At 51.3% G+C, this 21621-nt stretch overlaps 2 protein-coding genes across 2 annotated transcripts; both read right to left on the reverse strand.

The window, feature by feature from the left end:
* Positions 1 to 208: 208 nt before the first annotated feature.
* LOC112891971 (amino acid transporter AVT1I-like) lies at positions 209 to 1687 on the reverse strand. The gene is made up of 3 exons (XM_025958987.1): positions 1531 to 1687; positions 825 to 1438; positions 209 to 727 (listed from the first exon to the last, which is right to left on the reverse strand). Exons 1-3 carry the CDS (start codon positions 1685 to 1687, stop codon positions 209 to 211), a joined length of 1290 nt encoding a protein of 429 aa, XP_025814772.1.
* A 4739-nt stretch (positions 1688 to 6426) lies between these two features.
* LOC112894168 (amino acid transporter AVT1I-like) lies at positions 6427 to 8068 on the reverse strand. The gene has a single exon (XM_025961791.1). The coding sequence runs from the start codon at positions 7921 to 7923 to the stop codon at positions 6613 to 6615; it is 1311 nt and encodes a 436-aa protein (XP_025817576.1). The 5' UTR covers positions 7924 to 8068; the 3' UTR covers positions 6427 to 6612.
* Between the last annotated feature and the right edge of the window lie 13553 nt (positions 8069 to 21621).

The following is a 21621-nucleotide window of genomic DNA, read 5'->3' on the forward strand; positions in this document are numbered from 1 at the left end:
GCTGGTCATTCCAGAAGTCAACATTGGTACTCTAGTTGCAATGGTCAACTAAGTCCATTTCAGAAAGCAAGACAAGATAGCCGCATATTAACATGTTAATCCTCAAACCCGCATTACAAATCTCTCAGTTCCTCAACCCAACAAACAAATCAAAGAATCGTTGTGCACCTGCTTGCTACCAAAATTGTGCACCCATCTCCATCTGCTATCAAAATGTGCCCGCAATCTGGTGCAGGGAGGTGTAAGTCCCCACGACGGCGACGCACACTCCGACCACCAGTATGCCGACGATCGCCGCGACCTCGGCGCCGCGGACGCCTCCTCTGGGCACGTAGATCCTGAGGTAGCTCAGGCACGGGAACAGGACGGCCACCGTGACGTTGAGCGAGGACCCGATGAAGGACATGAGGTAGCCGAAGAAGGGCATCGTGCACGCCGCCACCACCGTGCTGACGAGGACGGCAGTGCTGATGGCCGCCCTGGGGAGGCTGCCCTGACTGCCGAGCGACAGCTTCTCCTCTACCCCCGTCGTGATGGGCTGGATGACGAGCGCGTACTTGGCGAGCGGGGTGATCAGGGTCGTCAGGATCGCAACCCTCGTGTACACCTTCCCCGAGGGGAGGTTCAGTGTCACCAGTGACTTCACGTCGTCCCCGTAGATCAAGTACCCTAGAACCGCCGTCAGCGTGTAGTTGAGGCTGCAGAGCAGCGAGGAGGCCAGCAGGACCTGCGCACGAGAATCAATGGCGATCATCGTGAATCTTTTACTGAATTTTAGGTAGAATTAAAGTGTTTCGAGCAAAATTTAAAGTTGAATTTTGTACCTTGGTGAAGTTTTTCTTGTTCCTCATCGAGGTGTACACCGTCGGGAAGACGCCGTGGCCGGAGAAGCAGACGAAGTACAAGCTCAGCGACGTGGGCAGCCCGGCGAGGCTGAAGACGTTGCCTCCCCTGGCGTGGAAGCCGTGCTCGGCCACGCCGGCCCAGGCCAGAGACGCCGTCAGGGCCGCCGACGCGACGAGCCCGACCGCCGACACGTAGGCGAGCACGCTGAGGTCCCTCAGCCACGTCGTCGGGAGTATGACGACGGTCGCGACGAGCGTGAAGAGCTGCCTCCCTCGCAGGAGGTAGCCGCCGGGGAGGCCGACGCTCGTGCCGGGGAGCAGCTTGTCGAGGTTGTCGCCCTCGAGGATGAGGAAGCTGATGGCGACGAGGTAGAGCTCGGCGTACATGACGGCGCCGATTGCCTTCCGGCCGCGGCGGCCGAACGCGAGCTGGCCGATGTCCGGGTAGCTCCTGACGGCGTCGCCGCCGGCGCGCATGCAGCGGGCGACGAGCTCGCCGGTGTAGTAGCAGACGGCGCCGACGAGGGCGAAGAGCGCCAGGCTGAGCCAGCCGCCCTGCGCCAGCGCGTACGGCACGGACAGCACCCCGACGCCTGGAAGGAATCGCGCGTTGGGGAAGGAAAAAAAAATCAATCTGTGTTGCGATTCATGGGCGAACCAAGAACATCGATCGGTGGGCGCGTACCTGAGATCACGTTGCTGAGGTTGAGGCAGCTCCGGGAGAAGGAGGCGCCCTTGTCGCGACGGAGGAGGTGCTGCGCCTCCATGCTCGCGGCATCCTCGTCGCCGTCCTTGCCCGGAGCGAGGAGGGGCTCGTCGAGAGGGCTGTCCCGCCCTGCCATTGTTGCCGGCGTGCACACCTTGCTGGTGACGGCAAGATCAGGTTCCATAGGGCAGATAGAATTTTTCCTCCGAATCTAGAAGAACACAACACCAGATTGAAGAGGAGAGTCCGGCTCGGAGGTTGTCCCCTGTAGATTTTGCACGCAGGGCCGCCGATTAACCACTAACGCGCATGCGTAAAACCAATCGTAATCCCGTCTAATAAGCGGAGGTGGGTACCGTCGGCTGTAGTTTTTCATAGATTTTTAATATAATTTCATCTGCTTCATTTTATCCTTTCAATTTAGCCCTCCCACCGTGAACTTCCCTGACGTCCGCCTTGGACACTGATGCGTGGGACCAGGCCTACGCGTCAGTGACCTAATGTTAGAGGGACGGACGTTAGAGGAACGTTTCCCCCACCATAGTCGTCTATCACAATAACACAACCTCATTGCCGCGCCATCATGTCCGGTGCTCGGCTTGGCGTCAATTGTTTCCATAACACCTTGCTAGCAGGAGTTTCATTTTCTTTCTCGACAATTTTTGCTAGCAAGATTTGTGAACTTGAAATGGAAAGTTGTAATGGGTGGTGGAAGTTTGCCAGACACCATGCAAATTTCTATCCAATAGTAGTGTTCTCCAATCTCTAAATAGAGAATCAAAATTTGGTTTATACTATCAATGCCTGCCCGTGCGTTGCTACGTGAGTAAAAAAAATTCAACATAATACCTAGAGCATGGGAAACATAGTTTTGAGCAGCATTGAGAAGCATCTTGCATGCGTTGTGCTCTAATGGTAAAACTTCTCAATCATAGCAGCAATGAGAAGAAACTACCATAAATAGGAGAAGCACCTATCTCTTGAGTTGAACTGGTACCAATTTCAGCCATATTGAATATCATAATGGTTTTACTGCCCCCCTTTTTGTTCTACAGAGTTGACCAATCACCCCTCCAATCCGAGCACTCGCTTTGGAAACTGTTGTCCATCTTTGCGGACATTTCCCTTCTGAAACGAGTCAGGTGAGTGTGTACAACTATGCATCCTATGTTTGGGTAGAGGTTTACGTTTCTACGTTGCTTGGGCAGCCAAATACGAGCGCGTATCATGAGCATAACCTGAACAACGCATTATACTATTAGTATGGAGCAGAACTGAATAACCAATATAATCTCAGCCAAGGTTACTACAAGTTGTCAGAAATGTTAGATTTCAAGTCAGCACACTCTGTTTTGTCAGACACCAGGAACTCATCTTAGAAAGTGCCTATAATTTGCCGCACAGAAGTGTAGGTGCCGGTGACGGCTACGAACACTCCGATCATCAGGATACCGGTGGCGGTGATCGCTGCGCTTGTTCGTGATTTTTTTTTATAGCTGTTTGCCTGCCGTCGCCTGGGGCTTGCCTGTCGACGCGTAGCCAGCCTGCTGCTTGCCGCGTGCCCTTGTTACGGCTGCGGTGTCGACAGCGTGGTGCGCCTCGTCCCTGTTGGTCGCCAATGGATTCCAAATAAATCCTACTTCCATGTATTCACCGTTCCTCTTTTCCTTGCTAATGCTTTCTGGGTAAGTTTTCGTTGCGCTTGCTTGCTTGGCTCTGGCTGTAGCTTTCGCTGCCTCCTTTGCGGTTGGATTCTCCTATTCTTCAGCTTCTTCTGCTGTGGTTTGCCGGTTGGTTGCTTCCCTCTCATCTTGTTGCTTCCTGCCGCTTTCTGTTTCTTCATATTGTTTTTCTTCCTTTTGCTCTATTGCTTTCGCGTTAGAGTGTCTTTCCCCATACGGTTCGGTAAATAAAGTCTGTGGACCTTCCTTCAGCGTTCAAATCGTTCATGTTCCTCCTTCGAGCAACCCACGCACCAATACACCATCAAAGATCCTTGTTTCCACATATGCAAATACACCCTACGCATCGACCGGTTATAAGACCGAGTTAACAGCTTCTACTTACGTTGTTGTCCAGCTAGCTCGTCACGCAGCATACAGACCACAATAAATGACGACAGGTTTAGATGTAAGAAATGTAAAAAAAAAATCATTTCTTTGAACATAGTCGTACGTACGCTTGTAATATGTTCCTATCGTTTTCAGAATAACTCTACTATAACCATCTTTGGTATGTAATGTCTTTCTCGCGCGTCGCGCGCATGGGCTCGCGCCAAACACTAGTGAAGTCGTGACCGTGACGTGTGTTAACGTGTCATTGCTTGCATCGACGCCCACGTGCGTACGCACTAATTAAGGTGGCTGTGAAAACCGTGCGTTCATATAACTGTCAACTGTGTATCGATGACGCTGGACGGTCACTAGTCCAGCACTGTATGTCTACGATGAGAAGGATTATAAAAGCAACTGAACTACTGTAGTATCTGGTAAAGAGCAAATTACCGTCGTTATTTCTGACTGCGGACAACGGGCTGTCCGCATGATCTTCTTCAGAGAGTAGCATGCGTGTGCACGGCTTCCCCATTCGCTGAGAAAAAAAAGGGCATCAGAATGAACCATGACCATGAGAGGTGTTTTGACTAAGAGCCGTTCTGATTCTTTTGAAAGGTGAGATCGAAGTCGCATTCATATTGGCCGTTTCTTCATTGATGGCTCCGGGTTTTTAGTAAGAAGGGAAAGACCCCACTTTGCTTCCTCAACTCTTTTTCTTGGTCATCCATAATATGTCTATACCAGTACAAACATGATGAATCATGTCGCCAGCCTGGTTGTGTATGTGTTTTTTTGGTTGATGCAGCCATCAATATAATGGATTCTATGATCATAGCTATTGGATCTGTTATATTTTTAAAAAATTTTTACTCACATATATCAGTATAAAAATAGTCTAAATAACTCTAAATCTACACATAAATTATCCGCCTATATTATTAAAAAAATATCCTAAAATAACTCCTCATCTTCATCCATAATGTCCATATATGCCAGTAGCCCACTGTGTCCTGCTACAGTGCGCGGCTCGGCTGATGCCTCACCGAGTGGCTGAAACTATCGAGAATTTTAATGTTAAATGGGACCTCGAGCTTCGATTTGGTCCGATGGTCGCTATAAGATCATTCTCAATGCAGTGTTTCCCTAAGCTGTTTTTAAAAGTATCACATTATTCTAAAGGTTTAGTTTGATACATGAAATAATCCCTCACAATGCATAGTTTTATTTCACGATGTCACAAGTTAGCCATAACATTTGATGTTACGATCAAATGTACCGCAAAAAATGTAACAACTAGCAACTATAGCTAAGTTAATTACTAACATACTAGCCATGGTCACGTGGGATCAAAGAAAGACGTGATGGCGAAACAAATAAACCACTCTTTCTTTACAAATCCTCTGAACCGTGTACAATAAATTTCATCCCTACAAACCTGAAGTCATCTTTCTTTACAAATTTCATACTATATCACTATTTTTACAGCATTTCATTCTATGAAAATGAAACTCCCAGTACGAATGGCCTAACGTGTGACGGGAGGCACTCTTTACACGGTACCAGACTCCTTACTAGCGGTCGACGCCGACGGGGGCTCAGCGAGCCGTGTGTGCCGGTACGTGTTCCCATCGCAGGTTCCCGCCTGTCGTCGTGTCTGCTAACCAAAAAAAACGTGCACATAAATGCAGGCGAGCGATCGTGCCTGGTGTCCACCCGCGCACGGTGCGTTTTCTTTTTTCAATCCTTTTTTCCCAGTTCACGTCGTGACCGTGACGTGCCGATGTGCCCATTGGCCTCTACGCGGCGCCGATCGATGCGTCAGTCAGATCAGGGGATGGATCAGCAACCGAAACAGGTGAAAGTATTAAGTATCCATCCTTCCGGACCTGGGAGAATGAACGGCTGGCTGAGTGGACTTTCCCGTTTGGAGGGCAAAATAGCCTTAGATCGAGCATTACATTCGAGTGTTTTGAGTTTTGACCCAGAGCCGTTTTGGGGGGTTTAAGCCTGAGACCGGATTCTCGTTCACAACGACTTCCTGAATTGTTCTGGATTTTGGGAAAGGGGAAAACGCCTTTGTATTTCCATGGCAGTGCAAATGAGCTTCCATGGATGCAGAGAGGTCAGGATATGAGTTACTCTATTTCCTTACTAAAAAGCGAACGCATCGATTAGCAAATCGGTCCTTTTATGCTAGGTAGTTGTTTGCGCTACAACACTCACAACGCACTAAAACAAAATGTGGCTTTTTCCGTGTGCGACAACCTTATCCTCGATGTACTGGTCGGCGACACTGCAAAGTCGTGTGATTTTGTCTCTACAGATTAGAGGAGATGGAAAAAGTCTATTATGCCCTCATTTCCATCGTACAAAATCTTTGTGGAATAAGCTGAAAAAGAATGTACGGATGGGGAGTTGATTTTCAGGATGAATTATAATCTATGCATGGAGAATAGTTGCAGGAGATGTGAAACCAATGGCAGAACCGTCTTTTGCTCTCCACTAGTGTCCCAAAAACAAAATCAGGATCTTTGCTTTCTCTAGAGGTCAATGTATCAAATATAAACTGGGGCGGAGCTGGGCAAGGTCCATATTTTGGGCCACTAGCTCAGTGGAGATTGTAGGCTTGGTGAACTAGGCCATTCTATAGCTACATATGTTTCGATTCTATATTTGTTCTTCTTACGATCTTGAACAAATATAAATTTTCCCCGCGTTTGCTTGCCGAAGTTAATCACATTGCATCCACAAGACTACGTCCTTATGCACTAGCAAATTATGTTAGCTCCATTGGTCATGTTGTCACTCGATAAACACAATCACAATAAACCCGTGATAGGATTCCTGATTCTTCAAATTTAATTTCAAAAATCCAAGATCGGTACATGCATGTGTCAAAAATGGACATGCTCTGTTTCTAGGAGCATTTCAAGTCAGTGGACTCTATGCCAGAGCACAACCTGCTAGTCATATGAAGTGCTCTGTGTCAGCAAAATAACTAGTAGTCTTAGAAAGTGCCTATAATCTGCTGCAGAGACGTGTAGGTGCCGGTGACAGCGACGAACACTCCGATCATCAGGATGCCGGTGATCGCCGCGATCTCGATGCGGCGAATCCCCTCGGCCTTGTAGATCTTGAGGAAGCAGAGGCAGGGGAATATGACTGTCGCCATGACGCTGAGGAACGATCCGATGAACGACATGAGGTAGCCGAAGAAGGGCACCGTCGAGGCCACCACCGCCGTGCTGACAACAACCACGGTGCTGATCGAGACCCTCGCCGGCCCGCTGCCGGCCGGCAGCGAGAACTTCTCCTCGATCGCCGCTGTTATCGGCACGGCGAGCAGCGCGTACTTGGCCAGCGGGTTGATGATGGTCGTCAGGATGGCGACCTTGGTGTAGAGCTTTCCCGAGGGCAGGTTCAGCGTGACCTGCGACTGCACGCCGTCGCCGTAGATCATGTAGCCCAGCACCGCGGTCAGTCCGTAGTTGACGCTGCAGAGCACGGAGGAGATGAGCAGCACCCTGGAGAAGTGCTTGTTGTTCTTCATGGAGGAGTAGATCGTCGGGAAGACGGCGTGGCCGGTGAAGCAGACGAAGTAGAGGCCCAGCGAGGTCGGCAGGCCGCTCAGGTTCAGGGCGCTGGTGTTGTTCCGGTGGAACCCGGTCTCTGCGACGCCGGCCCAGACCAGCGACGCCGTCAGGACCGCCGACGCGACGAGCCCGACGGCGGAAACGTAGGCGAGCACGCCGAGGTTCTTGAGCCACATGGTGGGCAGCACGACGGCGGCGGCGAGCGCGATGAACAGCTGCTTCCCCTGCAGATTGTAGCCGCCCAGGAGCTCGACGCGCGCGCCGGGGAAGAGCTTGTCGAGGTTGTCGCCCTCGAGGACGAGGAAGCTGATGGCGACGAGGTAGAGCTCGACGTACATGAAGGCGGCGACGGCACTACGGCCGGCAGACCCGAAGGCGAGCTCGCCGATGTCCGGGTAGCTGGCGACGGCGCCGGGGTCGGCGCGCATGCAGCGCTCGATGAGCGTGCCGGTGTAGTAGCAGAGGGCGCCGACGAGGGCGAAGAGCGCGAGGCTGAGCCACCCGCCCTGCGCCACTGCGTACGGCATGGAGAGCACGCCGATCCCGGACACGGCGTTGGTGAGGTTGAGGCACGTCCGGGAGAATGACGCGCCGCCGTAGGAAGGGAGCTGCGCCGCCTCGGGGTCGTCGGCGGTGGCGAGGCCCGCGCCCTTCCCTGGCAGGAGGAGCGGCTCGGTGAGCGTGCTCACCGGCAGCACCGCGGCGCAAGCGTTCTTGTCCTCCATTGCTGATCCGCTGGCTAGAGAGCGTGGAGAGTGGAGAGTGGAGAGGATCGGATGAATCTGTCAGAGGCTCAGAGCAGAGTCGTCTGTGGAGCAGCAGCTGGAGGTGTAGGTTCAGATGATCGAATCGATCGACGATCTCGATCAAGGCTCCTAGTTTGATGGAGGAAGCACGGAGTGTTGAGCTATATATAGAGCGCAGCGCAGCTAGCGCGTGGTGGTGCCTCCCGTGCTCACGTGTGCTGCCTCCCTCCTCGGCGTGTGGTGACTGAAACGAAGCTTCCGACGCCTGCAGGCTGGCCGTGACCTGAGACTCAGACTGGTCCGGTACGGTAGCATCTGGAGCTGAACCGAATCACTGCCGGCTCCCACTGTTCCATGTACGTGACAGCACTCTTGATAGGCACGCGCGGCCCCAGCAGGCGATCGCGATCGAGCCGAGTCACCGCACCGGCGGAGAACGACGCGACCGACGGGGACGGCGACGCGACGCGACGCGGGAGCAGCCGAGCCCCGGCCGCTGGGACACCCGAAGCGGCAACAAGGCCCAATACGCATATGGTTCGCGTGCTGGTGTTCCTATCGCCGGGTCTCGGGATTCCGGGGACGAGTATGACATCTGTTATCCTCCGTAACAAAAATGTGCGAGATCATCCGGCGGCAAGCCGGGCTCGCGGCATGTCGGGTGCCCCTGGGCTAGCCGGTCATGCGGCGCACAGTAACATGGTGTGACCGTGACGTGGGCGCGGGCACCATGTACATGTCCGCGCCGTGACCGTGACGTGAGTGCTTCTGCACGCGCACCAGCCTCCAGGCCCACGCGGCGCGGGGTCGGGTCGGCGTGCGTGCCCGCTGTGAAAACCGTGCGGTTACTGTGTGCCGACGTGGACGCGCACGCGGGCACTAGTCTACCCACACCCACACGCACAGGCACAGGCACGCGGGCTGGTTGAAATTGGACCTCTTATGCTGCAGTGACTCTAAACACTGGACCCGTCACTTCTGGAAAATACAAGTGATGGCTGACCCTCAACGCCCTCCACTTTAACGGCCCACCAAGGTCTACGGTTATGTAAACAGTGATGTACCGTAACATTAACTGTCACCTGTATTCTTGCACTACTAAAAAAATTTAGGGTGCGTTTGGTTCAGCCGTGAGCTGTGAAAAAGCTGCTGGCAGATGTTCGCTGGGAAAAAGATGCTGTGAGATGCCTACTGTGAAAAAAGCTGAAAGTCGTTTAGTTCAAACTGCTGTGAGTTGTCGATTGTGAAAAAGTTATACATTATCTTTATGCAAATTGACAGTATACAATATTTCTTTATGATGACCAAATTTTTTTTCCTTTAAATCTTTATTTTTATATATATATATATATATGAAAATATTTAGAGTTAACTTTTTGTATTCTTTTTTATTTTTATTTTCCTATATATGAAAATCTTTATTTTATATATAAAAAAGAATTGAAAGGGTATACATGTGACTAATAGTAGGTGTGTAGTTTTCGCAAATTCGTAAAAGCTGCAAAAGTATGGTACAACCTGCTTTCAAATTTGTACTGTAGAAAAATAGCTTTTTCAAAGTAGCTGCAGAAAAATTGAACATCTTTGGTTCAGCTTCTGCTTTCTGAAAGTAGAAACAGGTTCAGAAAGCTAAACCAAACACAACCTTAGTACTGGTTGGAAACTTATTCATAACCGGTACTGTGAATCCTAGGCTAAAAATCTCAATCTTGGGCACCGGTTGCATGATCTAGTAAAAACTGTTTACCAACAGATACGGAGGGAGGGAGCTGAGGTAGGGAAGTAGCGAGAGTACCAGCTAGATACAGATGGAGGGAGGAAGTAAGAGTATCGCGTAACAGAGAGGGAGGGGTAGTGGTGTGCCTGATCACTATAGCAATGTGTATGCCTGTATATATATATAGAGAGAGAGGGGGTGACCCAAATCTGCGGTCCGCCCAAACCCGAGCCCCATCCGTCCGCCGCTCGTCCTGCACGGCTCGGAAGTCGGAACTAGCCTTACACGGCTCGACTCGACTCTGAGCCTGGGCGTCCAGCACACCCACCCTAAAATTTCTCACGTTTGCAATCCGGCCATCCTGCACACAAGCAGAAAATCTGCCGCCCTGATTCCTTCGCCGAGCAGGAAGCGCGATGCACAATCCACTGGGGAGGGCGTCTCTCTAGCATCGCAGGAAGAGATCTCCCGGATTGCCGCAGCTTCTTCAATCGCTAGCACCCTCCCCCTCAGTCCCCTGCGTGTCTGCAACTATGGATCTCTACATGCGACGGCGGCTCCCATCGGTAGAAGCCACGGCGTCTCGGTGACGGCTAAGCGGCAGCCTCTTCCTCTCGCGATAGTAGCACCCTCGCATTCGCGTCCCCGCCGATTATGCTGTCAAGCGGTCCGGTAAGCTAATTTCTAGTTCATTCTTGTTCGCCCAAAATCCCCGCTCCTTTCGCTGCTCCTGACTCCCCTGCAGATCCATTCTTCTTCGCAGCAGGATACACTCCAATCCTCCACTTGTGGGGCGGTGACTTCATAGCTCTGTCAGTCTCCTTGGTCAGCTGGTGCCACCGGTGGGCAAGGTCGTCGGGGCTGCCGCAGTCCTAGTGCTTTTGTGAGCCGACCGTCCCATTGAGGCCAGCGGGCACAGTCTTCCAAGGTGAGCACCGCAAAATTCCCCGTACTCATTAAACTTAAGCCGATTCCCTCTGATTAGGAGCCAATTTCCTTTGGATTATGATTATTGCTTCACCGTAAATCCGTTGTTGTGTTTAGTCACGAGGAATTATGAATTACCATAGTAGCCATATCATCTGGATTTAGATTTTACACCAGGTTACATAGGTTTGTTTGACAGGTTTCACTGTGTTCACTCTTTAGTCGTATTTTTTTAATTGCCTGAAACTAAATTTTCTGAGTGATATGGTAACTTAGATTGCTCTTATAGTAAATTCTTATATTCGTATTACAAAATTCAATTTCTTGTAATCTTTTGTTTTCTGTAAATAAATATATAGAAAATGGTGATAATGTTTTTTCATTGCGATTTGACATTATAATAGTAAATGCATCATTTTCTTTACTGGAGATGCATTCATTTTCTGGAGATGGATACCTCATCCGTGGCTCACTTGGATCTGATTCCCTTTGACTCCATTTTATGGTGAATCGGCATCGTGGCTGCGATTTTTCTTGTATGTTCCCCATCTGGGCCGAGGGGGGGGGGGGGGGGGGGGCGAATAGCCTGATGAGGTGAGCAGCCGCAAAAATCCATGTTACGAACTTTGCTTTAATTTGACTCCCTTTGGATTAGCAGCCGATTTCCTCTAGATTAGCAACCTATTCCCCTTGGATCAGATTTATCCTTTCATTTACATCCAATTTTTAAGTTCTCTTATATTACTTCTATATATTCCTGCAAGATTAGCCCCAAATTGCCCCACTGCCTGCGGTAGACTCGGCCACCTGAGCTGCAGACGTGCATGCAACCACAAGGTTTGATCAATCATAGTTTTTCTTGCTGCATGCAGACATGCAGTTCGATTGTTTGAAACAAGCATGCCCAATTATCTCATTGGTCAGCTTTGTCTTCCCCTCATAGTCATATATTCTTTTACTACCTTTCTTGCAGATTGAAATCAATTTATTCTTCCAGATATACTGTTCAAAGGAGCGTATTCTCGTTATGGGAGAAAAAGATACCAAGTTGCTGTTCACATATTTTTAAAAAATGGAGAACCCATTATCTCAACTTTTAGCTTATTTAGGCTATGAGATTAATCAGTTGTTCCCTTAGATGACCAGGGGAGCAGGTAAACTTATTGTTTCAGTTCCTAGGAGCTAATTTCTTTTTTAGTACTATTTTGCTGGTTTTAATGTAAACTCTGGATTAGTGCGTCCAGTAGACAAAAACAAAGCTTATCACTTATGAAGATCACTAGGTTATTGGCAAGCTAGAGCTCCCTTTCTTATAGCCATATAAGTTATTACCGTCTTTGCTTAGTCCTACTTGTTATTATTCATGCACGTTTGTTCTAATTTTCATTCACTACAATCCAAGAGAAGAGACCCATCAGATTAGGTTAGAGCTCCTCTTTTGCGCGCCTTACAACCCACTAAACACCGATCAAGAAGCTTCCAGCCCGACTTGAGGGCGCACATGATAAGATCTTCATCGTCGAGGGGTTCAAAATAAATGGAGACCTAGTGCCTTATCTCATATATTTTGTTTATGTTTCAAAGATGGATTGATATACATGTCTTGCGATACAACTAATCGATGTGCCATGGTATACCATAATTTGTGTTACATCGTACTCTTATTTCTCATTGTGTTACATCATGAGGTTCCTCGGAGCACCTTGACGCTAAATCTGTGCCTAGTCCAAATTATGGTAAAATGGGTTATGGTAAATTTGGACGCATACAATGGCACATATCGATTCTAATAACTATGTCATGGTAAAATAATCTCATTATATATTGCCAAATTATTCTCGGAACTGCTTGACTCCAAATTGTTGCTACTCTCCTTCCTCGTTGCTGTATATTGAATTATAACACGTACCTCATTTTATAGTAAATTTATAATAATATTGATTGTCAATAAAAAATAGTAAATCTGTCCAAAATTATCAAATTAGTAGTAAACTTTGTACTATCGTAGTTCATCGTATAAATTCAATCTGATGTATTACTACTGATTGTCAATTAAAAATAGTAAATCTGTCCAAAATTATCAAATTAGTAGTAAACTGTGTACTATCGTAACTCATCATATAAATTCGATATGATGTATTACTTGAGCGATTGTCGTAGTTCATATGTGCTACAAATACCAAATTCTGATATATTACTTGAGTTATTCTTGTGACCATTGGGCATTGGCATGCACGTGTGGAAAAAGACATTGTAGCACACTCACATGCACCGTGTAGACAAAATAATAGGCGAGGCAGGCATGAAGTAAATGCAACGATCAACACGGTCATTTATTACTAGAAAAAAGCTGGCCGGCTCATGCAGCCTGTAGCACGGCGGCTCGCTCGCCCTGGTCTGGCTAGCTGGATGGCTAGCTGTTGCCTCGCATGCGAATGGAAACGGAACAGGCGAAGCCGTCGTGCCGGATTGGACGGGAGGGGCAGCGACCGTGGGGAAATCCAGCAGCATCTGGTGCGTTGGATGGGCTGGCCACCCTATTCTATAGCCGGCCTTAGAGTATACTCTTTTTGATATTTAATAATAATAAGCACTGGGGTTTCAAGATATTTAATTTTGTCCCCGTTTCAGTTGATGGCTGACAAAATAATTTTTTATGTTGTGACCTACAAAATCAGGGAGTTTTTCTTAAATTTACAATTACAATATACATAAAAGCATGCAGTTGAAAAGAGGTGTATATGTGTGTGAGAGAGAGAGAGGCAGCTCGGTGGGTGGTGTAGTGGGAAGTGTGTGTACACCTAGCTAATCGTAATTGAAGCCTACAACTACCATTCTATATGGAAACCATCATTCTCCTAGCATGCAGTATTTGGGAACCAATAAATGATGCCACCATTTTTTTTATCGAGCAACACTCGACAAAGTGTGTTTCTATTAGTATAGCAGAAAAAATACAAGATTATAATCCTGAGAGGCCATAACCAGGAAAAAGAAAAAAAACATGAGAAGAACACTGGCAGGTTGGATTGGGGCATCAACACGCGCCGAACTCAACTCAACTCAAACAACTTAGGCTGGTTGGATTGGGACATCGACACAGATGAAACCACTCAAACAACTTAAGCTGGTCGGATTGGGACATCGACACGGATGAGACCACTCTACTGGGCAACAGAGGCAGAAAGGAAGCCTAGCCTCCATGGCTAACAACCTTCTCCAACACATGAAGTCGCCGTCGGGTACGGCTAGGGATGGGGATATGAATGCGGATATCCGAAATATCCGATATCCGTATTCGTTTAAACATCAATATGGATATCCGTATTCGAATTTAATGTGGTAGTAAACTGGATACATTCGAATCCAATTTTTATTATTTTTCTCCGTCCGATTCCACATCCGTATTCGACAATATCCGGCACTATCCGTATCCGTTTTTAGAAGAACTATTTAAAAAATCATATTTATTTTTTATAACCAATATTATTAATTTTTATAATAAAATTATAAGAAGATTAAGTTTACTCGTACATATTCTTGTTTTATCTATTTATGGGCGAAATTACATTTATAATTTTTTAATATATATTAATTAAAAAATTTATATATTTATTGAAAATACATTTTTATTTCTAGTTTCATTTTATATATTTATTTCTTAAAATATTTGTTGATAAATAAGCTATTTTTAACTAGCTATCTTTGTTATATTGTCATACTTTCGTTTGTACATACATAACGATTTTATATTCTAAAATTATTAATAAAAAATAGTTAAATATTATCCTATATATATCGAGTAAATATCCGAATTTGAATCCAAATCCGAGGCATCCGTTTTGCATTCGTATTCGAGAACATCCGAATTCATATCCGTGTTCGAATTAAAATATGGTAAAAAACATTATCCGAATCCGATTCCATATATATCCAATCCGTTTCCATCCTTAGGTACGGCCCCGCACAGATAAGGAAACGAGAGAAACAGACCGCACCTCACCGAAGAAGGCTACCGCCATGCGGGACCCACTGTCGTAGTGCCGCTGCCACACTACACACCATCCGACACGGTGAAAACACCGGATCCAGACCACACACAGGTTGCCTTGCAGTTGCCACCGTGATAACACAACGCGCAGGGGCCTTGCCACACCCTCCGTTGGACTCCACCTCGCTCGTCGCCTCGCCGAAGACACCACTCGCGGGGGCCTCGCCACACCTGACTCATTACTCCGAGTCGCAAATCCATTTACTAGGTCGCCGTCAAGAAGATGAATAGTGTTGCCCTGTTTCCAAGAACCCCATCAAAACAGTCGAGCCGCGCCCCCGGGACGACAGCATCTCATTGCACCACCCGCGCACACAACCTCCGCAGTCATGCCATCAAGCCAAATTGTCATCTGCGTCGTCTTCCGATGATGTACTGCATCAGAGTCGTCGAGCGAGGCTGAGCAACCCGCTGCAATCCGCTGCAAACCTAGTTGTCCCACAATGTCGTTGCTACAAGCGCCGTCCTCTGACGCAGTCCTACACCGCACTGGCAGTTACCAAGCAATGCCAGCCGCCGCGGTCCGCTGCAAGCAGCCGAAGCCGACACCCATGCAATGACCCCTGGCTGCCGGCAAAACATTGGTCGCCACCACGTGGGATCGGCAACCCCCTTCGAGCCTACCATCTGCACCAGCCGCCTTGCCGCGCCATCGGCAGAAGCCACCGTGACCAACGGCGACACCGGCAATGCCACAGGCCGAGATGGGTCTCTTCAAACAAACGACGCCTCCAAGGAGGTGACAATGCCAAAAAGTGCCGCTGTCGCTTGTCCATAAGCGGACAAAGTTTTCACCTAGAGAACCCCGTGCAACAGGGATGGGCTCCAAGATGACACCCCCAACGAGAAGAACGACGCTCTAGGATGCTGTCGCCATCGCCACCAGCAAGAACGCCGGCAAGACCTTCACCCGGAGAATCCCATCCCTGGCTGCACGCACTCAGCCCGGCATTGCAGGACCGCAGCCACGGAAGCCCTCCCAGGTGCAGCGCCGCCACCGTGCCTCCTCAAGCCACGACCAGCTCATTGCTTCACGCAGCCTCGGCCGCCGCTGCCCACGCAGACGCTGCCGCCCCAAGCTTCACGCCAGCCGCTGCCGCGCGTGGCCATCACGCCCGTCGCTAGATCGTCGGTCCCTGCACCCAGCTTCACGCCGGCCACCACCACGAGCCGCGCTGCCTCCGGATGCAGCCGCAATCCGCGCCATCCCGCGCCTCGTGCGTAGCCCCACGTGGTGCACCCGACGCCGCCACCACGCGCCGCGCGGCACCTGCCTCGCCGCCCGCTACCGTGCGCTACCGCGCTAGCGCTCCGGGCGACGTTCATCTCCGTAGCGCCCGCGGACGTACCACTCCCCGGGTAGCGGCACCGCCGGCTCCCCCACTCCGCGCTCCCGCCGGCCAGCAAGGCCCTCGGCGACCATGGCGAAGAGGGCACCCTCCTGACGCGACTGGACCTGCAGCCTGTAGATCTGGCGCCGTGGCCACCGGATCCAGCCGCGGAGGCACCGGATCCGGTCGCCTACCCCGCCGGCGGTTCCTTCCGCCCGTTTGTAGCGGCCGCGCCTGCCAAAACGAAGGGAAGGGGAAGAGGCTGCCCCGCCGCCGCCATCCTCGCAGGCCGCGTGGGCTTCTGGCGGCCGGCTCTGGCGGTGGTGCGGCGCTGGGGAGAGGGAGGGAGGAGGCAGCGGCGGCAGGTTTGGGGTCCGCTCATGTGGCCCATGCAGGGACGACGCATGGCCACGCAAGTCCGTCACAAATGATGCCACGATAACTCTCTCGGCAGCTACACTCAAAAGTCAAGCATGAATTTTCCTTTCTTAAGCATAGAGCAAAAAAAAAAAGAGTTACTTCCCCCTTTTTTGAGGATTGGCTAGAAAATTTAGATGAATTTTTTCCTCCTCTCCACCTTTTCTTTTCTTTTCTTCTGTTTAAATAACTTCTTATATATATCTATATATTAATGTAGGGGCCCAACCCCTCTTGTTCTCTCAAAAAATTAAAATGATGCTTTATCGGACTATGATACCCTGATGCCTCTGCTATGGAACAAAGAATTGACCCAAGAAATCATACACGATACATAGGGAATTACTATTGTTCCCTTGAATATTAGTTGTAACATGATGTTCATCCTCTTGGAAAATGAATTCTTCTTTGTTATATCCTAGACAAGAACATCTATGCAGCTGGCTTCGACAGGATAAATATTTTTCACTTTCTTGTAAGTAAAATGAAAACAGTAACTAGAGACCACATTACTTTTCAGAGACTGGACATATGCACATTGATCGAATGTCAAGAAGGAATGAATGGATGCATGTTATCATCAAATCAAAAATGAATATATATATATATATATATATATATATATATATATATATATAGTCTGAACATCTAGTGAAATAAAAATTTTATGGATTGCAACAATGGACCACTGAGCTTTAAATAATGAGAACCTTTTATCTAAGTGCATCGAGTTCCCTCATCAGTCAATACCTGATGCCCTGCTAGAATACGTGCAACAATAATGCTTTTGTTAGCTTTAATTTCTCACTAAACGACAGTCATATGCGCGCAACCCACACCGTTCGAAAACCTACTGGATTTGGGGTTCCTAAGTATAGTGCAAATAGGAATGGATTGGTCAAGATAGATGCATGCCTTTGAACAGGTTAATAATCTATCTTGCAATTGATGCCAGCTTGAGCCATTTTTTCGCCCCTCGCACTCGCTCCCAATCCGCGAAATTATGTCGATGCCTGCCAAATTTTCTTCCTCCCGCGTGCTTTCTTCCCCGCTGCACGCCATTTTCCCTCCGCCCCATCCGTTTTTCTCTCAGCTGTAGAAGGCTCGCACCCTACACACTCTGTCAGCCCGCCGACTGCAGCTCCACCCTCCGTAAGAGAAGCCACCACCATCTTCCACTGCGGCACCATCGAGTTCATGCCGCCAGGATCAACTTCAACTAATATAGGAACTCCCACTGTCCACAAAGGAATTCTCTAGGGATCTAATTTTTGTCCACAATATAAAGATATATATATATTCTGAGACCCCAGATAATTAATTCACTATGCCAAATCTCATTACACTATATGAACGCCCGAAATAGGCGACACCGCCTAGGTAACAGGCTGATGTAGCACGTCACCTGTATCAACACATGTGACGGGCATCATGCGCCCATAAGGCCTCCAGGTCAGGGCCCAACCTAACCAAACGAATGCTCGATCGTCACTGTCGGAGGAAATCTCCAGCCGGGTGGCGGAAAGCACCCGCCTAATCCTAGTTAAGGATGGGTTTGGAGGAGACTTAGGAACGCTCGATCGGTCGACAGATGAACGCAGGAAGGACACGAAGATTTAGAGTGGTTCGGGCCGCCGGAGCGTAATACCCTACGTCCACTTTGGTGTTGTATTGGCTGCGTGAGCCTGAATGGAAAGCAGCATAAGCTCGTGTGATTCTGATTGCTGAGCCCCCCCCCTTTTTTCCTTTTCTCTCTCTTTTCTAACGAGTGCACTCTCCCTTTTATAGCTCAAGGGGAGTGCTTACACTGTGCGGGACCCCGACAGGTGGGCCCGGCCAACAGGAGCCGTTCTACGAGAGATAAGGAGGTCTTCTCCTCGAGCTCCTCTCGATCGAGAAATTGATGTGCGTATCCACAGCCAGGATATGGCCGTGTACAGCCTTGTCTTGTACAGTGTCCGGCGTCAGCGTTACCCAACAGTGAAGCCGTGCTGTCACTGTTGGGATGGGACCTTCGGACAGAGGGCGAGATCCTGTGGCGCGCGCACTGTTACAGCGCACGCCTTGGCTCGCCTATTACAGGCCATCATCACCCGCGCAGCGCCGTGACGGGACTGCACACAGTCCGCCCACTGTGCGCGGTGATACGACGCGCCGCCTTCAGATCAGACAGGCTTACCGTGGTGTCAGCTTACCTGCCCCGCGTGTCAGTGGCAGGCCACACCTTTTGACTCTGGCGCGCCCGACCCAGCTACCGCATTAAATGCTGGTAGGTGGAGAGGCGACCCGCAAGGGGCCTCCGGCCGTAGGCACGCGGCGGGGCCAGCCTCGCTCCTCCCGCTGGGCTGCACATGGCGGCACCGGACCCCTTCACGGGGGAAGGGGGCTCCGGGCCCCCGAGACCGGTCGGAGCGGGCTGGCCTGTGATGGCCTGGCCATCACACGTGGCGGCCCCGGACCTCCCAGGGGAGACCGGGTCCGCGGGGCTACTCGACAGCTCTCCCGCCCACCTGGGTGTGCAGAGGCCTCGGACCTCATGGAGCTCGGGGAGGGTCCGGAGACCGTGGTCCCAGCTGTCAGGCCCGGAGGCCGTGTGCCACATGGCCCAGAGCCAAGGGGGAGCATGGATTATGAGAAGCCAATGGCCTGGACACCCTAGCAGGAGCTACCCCTATCCGTATGTACCGACAGAGGCCCCCGGGCCCACCTCGGGAGAGGAATGAACCCGCAGGTGGGGCCAAATCCCAACATCGCGCCGAGTGGACAGCTCGTTCCCGCCAGGTGAGGGCATGGATGTCCTTTTGCCCATAGCGGGATCCCCGAGGGGCCCGTCCTCCGCGCACACCGTGCGCGTCAGACGGTTCAGATTCTTGTCTTATTTGAGCCCGTCCCACGGCTCGGGCGGTTCGGATTCCGCCCTTCCCACGATCCTCCAGCACCCACGCCAATGACTGGTGGGCCCGAGCCCACTGGCCATAGAGTGTGAGGGAAGGGGAAGGCGGCGCTGGCGACCGCTCGACTTCTCCTCGGTCGCCGCGGGACGCTAAGGGGGGAGCAGCCTTTTGCATAAAAGGTAAGCACCGAAGGGAACGGCTACCTTTTCGCTCTTACCAACAACAGACGCCATAGCGCCCCTTCGTCTTCGCATCCCTTCTCGCGATCGGCTTCCTTGCGCTCAGCCCCCCTTCTCTTTCCTGCTCCTTCGCAATCCTTCCCCAATAATCTCCATGGCTTCACTTCCTTTCCCACGCCGCTTCCAGACCCAGGATCAGCTGGACGCGGTGCGGCGCCTTCTGGGGTGGACCGCGCCGGCGAACGCCGGGAAGGTCAGGGCCGGCGAGATTCCCCTCCGCGACCTTGCCACGGGGGAGTTTGTCCTTTTTAATTCGTACATTATGTGCGGGTTGGTTCCCCCGATCTCCTCCTTCTTCCTCCTGCTCCTGGAGGAATTCGGCCTCCAACTTCATCATCTCACCCCCCACTCCGTCCTCCTCGCGGCGGTCTTCGCCCACTTCATGGAGATGTTCTGTGACACCCTGAAAATCGCAAAATTAAACTACGCGTTAAGACGTCCTGATCGAAAACTTATTCGTTGTAAAACCCTGACTCCCTCCGTTTCACCGCCACACGGACGGCCGACGCGAGCCTGACCGTCGTCCCATCTCCGCACCATCCACGCGCGACTGTGTTCCGCAATCGGCGCCGGTGCGACGCGGTTTGCCTCGTGCAGCGTGCGCGCGCGTGGCCGACCGGCCGCGACCGCTGCCGCAATTAGCGCCGGCGCTTCTCGTGCCGCGCGCGAATCTCCGTGCGCGCGTGGCCGACCGGCCGCGGTCGCCGCCGCGACCGGCGCCGACGCACCCCCTCTCTCTCTTCCTCTCTTTCCTTTCTCTCTCCCATTTCTTTTTCTTCCTTTTCCTTTCTTTTCCTTCCTTTCTTTTCCTTTCTTCCTTTTTTTTCCTTCCTTCCTCCTCCTCCCCCTTCCCTCCTCCTTCCCTGCGCGCCCGAGCGCCGCTGTGCACTGGCCCCGCCCGGCCGTGCCGCACGCGCGCGCGCGCCGCGTAGCCGCGCGCCACGCCGCGTAGCCGCGCGCCACGCCGCGCCGCGCCTCGCCCCTGGCCCGCGCCACGCGTGCCGTGCGCGCACACGCCCGCGCCCGGCGCTGCGACGCCGCACCGCCCGCCGCGCCGTACGGCGCCCGCGTGCGCCTGCCCCCGCGCGTGCCGCGCCGCTCGCCGCTGCCGCGTCCTGCCCGCGCGCGCGCCGCCGCTTCCTGCCCTGTGCTGCACAGCGCCGCCCCGAGCCACGCCACGTCGTGACGGCCGCGTGCGGCCGGAGCGCCATTAATGGCCCCCGCACCGCCCGCCGGCCACCCCATCCCAACCCCCTCCGCCCCGCCGTTCCCCGCCTATAAATAGGCCCTCGCGCAGCCCCTCACTCCCCCACAACTCCCACCGCCGCCGCCTGCCTCCTCCCCTGTCCCTAGCGCCGCCGCCGCCTGTGGCCTTGCCGCCGCCCGCCCCCCACCGTGGGCCCACTCCCTCACCGCGCCCCAAGCCGAGGTGAGGCCGGGAACCGGTTCCCCGCGCCCCCCTCCCTCTTTCCCTCCTCCACCCCGAGCCGCCCGGGCCCTAGGCCGCCGGATTGGCCGGGCGCCGGCGCCCCACCTCCCCTCCTCTGCTCTATGCGGGAGGAAGGAGGAAGAAAAGGGCATTTTGCCCGTAACCCCCTGCGCTTTCCTGTTTTTTCCAAGAAAACCCCCCCTCTCTCTAAGAGTACCCTTATCCATTCCCTTTTTACAAAAGAAACCTCGCCTGTTTTGTATTTCAATTTAAACCCTCCAATGCATACATCTAGATATACTTGACAACCTTTTAGCATGCCTAGAATATTTCTAAGATTCGCAAATAAATCCCTACTCTTTTCTGATAGTTACGAATAAGCCCCTGGACCCCCGTTTGAGCCCTGAAACCACCTTCGGCGCGTCATTTTATGTGCGAAACGACCTCCGATCGACCCGAAACTTTACCACGCCCTTTCTAGTATGGTTCTAGCCATGCCATTAAGAAACCACCCAGAGATATTGCCCCGACCTCCGTAACTAAATTATTTCCGATTCAAGCTCGACGATAAAAGCTTTTACTTCTTGTGCTTGATTGTGTGCCTGTTTGATTGCGTCGTAGGACACGGAGTGAACGAGGAAGGACCCGAGCGTGACCAAGCAAACGAGGATC

This window comes from Panicum hallii, chromosome 5, assembly GCF_002211085.1.
Source record: "Panicum hallii strain FIL2 chromosome 5, PHallii_v3.1, whole genome shotgun sequence".
NCBI lineage: Eukaryota > Viridiplantae > Streptophyta > Magnoliopsida > Poales > Poaceae > Panicum > Panicum hallii.

Excerpts from the sequence above, each read along its gene's own strand:
- LOC112891971 (XM_025958987.1), bottom strand. The coding sequence starts at position 1,687 with ATGGCAGGGCGGGACAGCCCTCTCGACGAGCCCCTCCTCGCTCCGGGC. Across the intron at positions 1,439-1,530 it reads CCTCAGCAACGTGATCTCAG|GCGTCGGGGTGCTGTCCGTG; the intron begins GTACGCGCCCAC and ends GATTCCTTCCAG. Across the intron at positions 728-824 it reads ACAAGAAAAACTTCACCAAG|GTCCTGCTGGCCTCCTCGCT; the intron begins GTACAAAATTCA and ends TCTCGTGCGCAG.
- LOC112894168 (XM_025961791.1), bottom strand. The coding sequence starts at position 7,923 with ATGGAGGACAAGAACGCTTGCGCCGCGGTGCTGCCGGTGAGCACGCTC.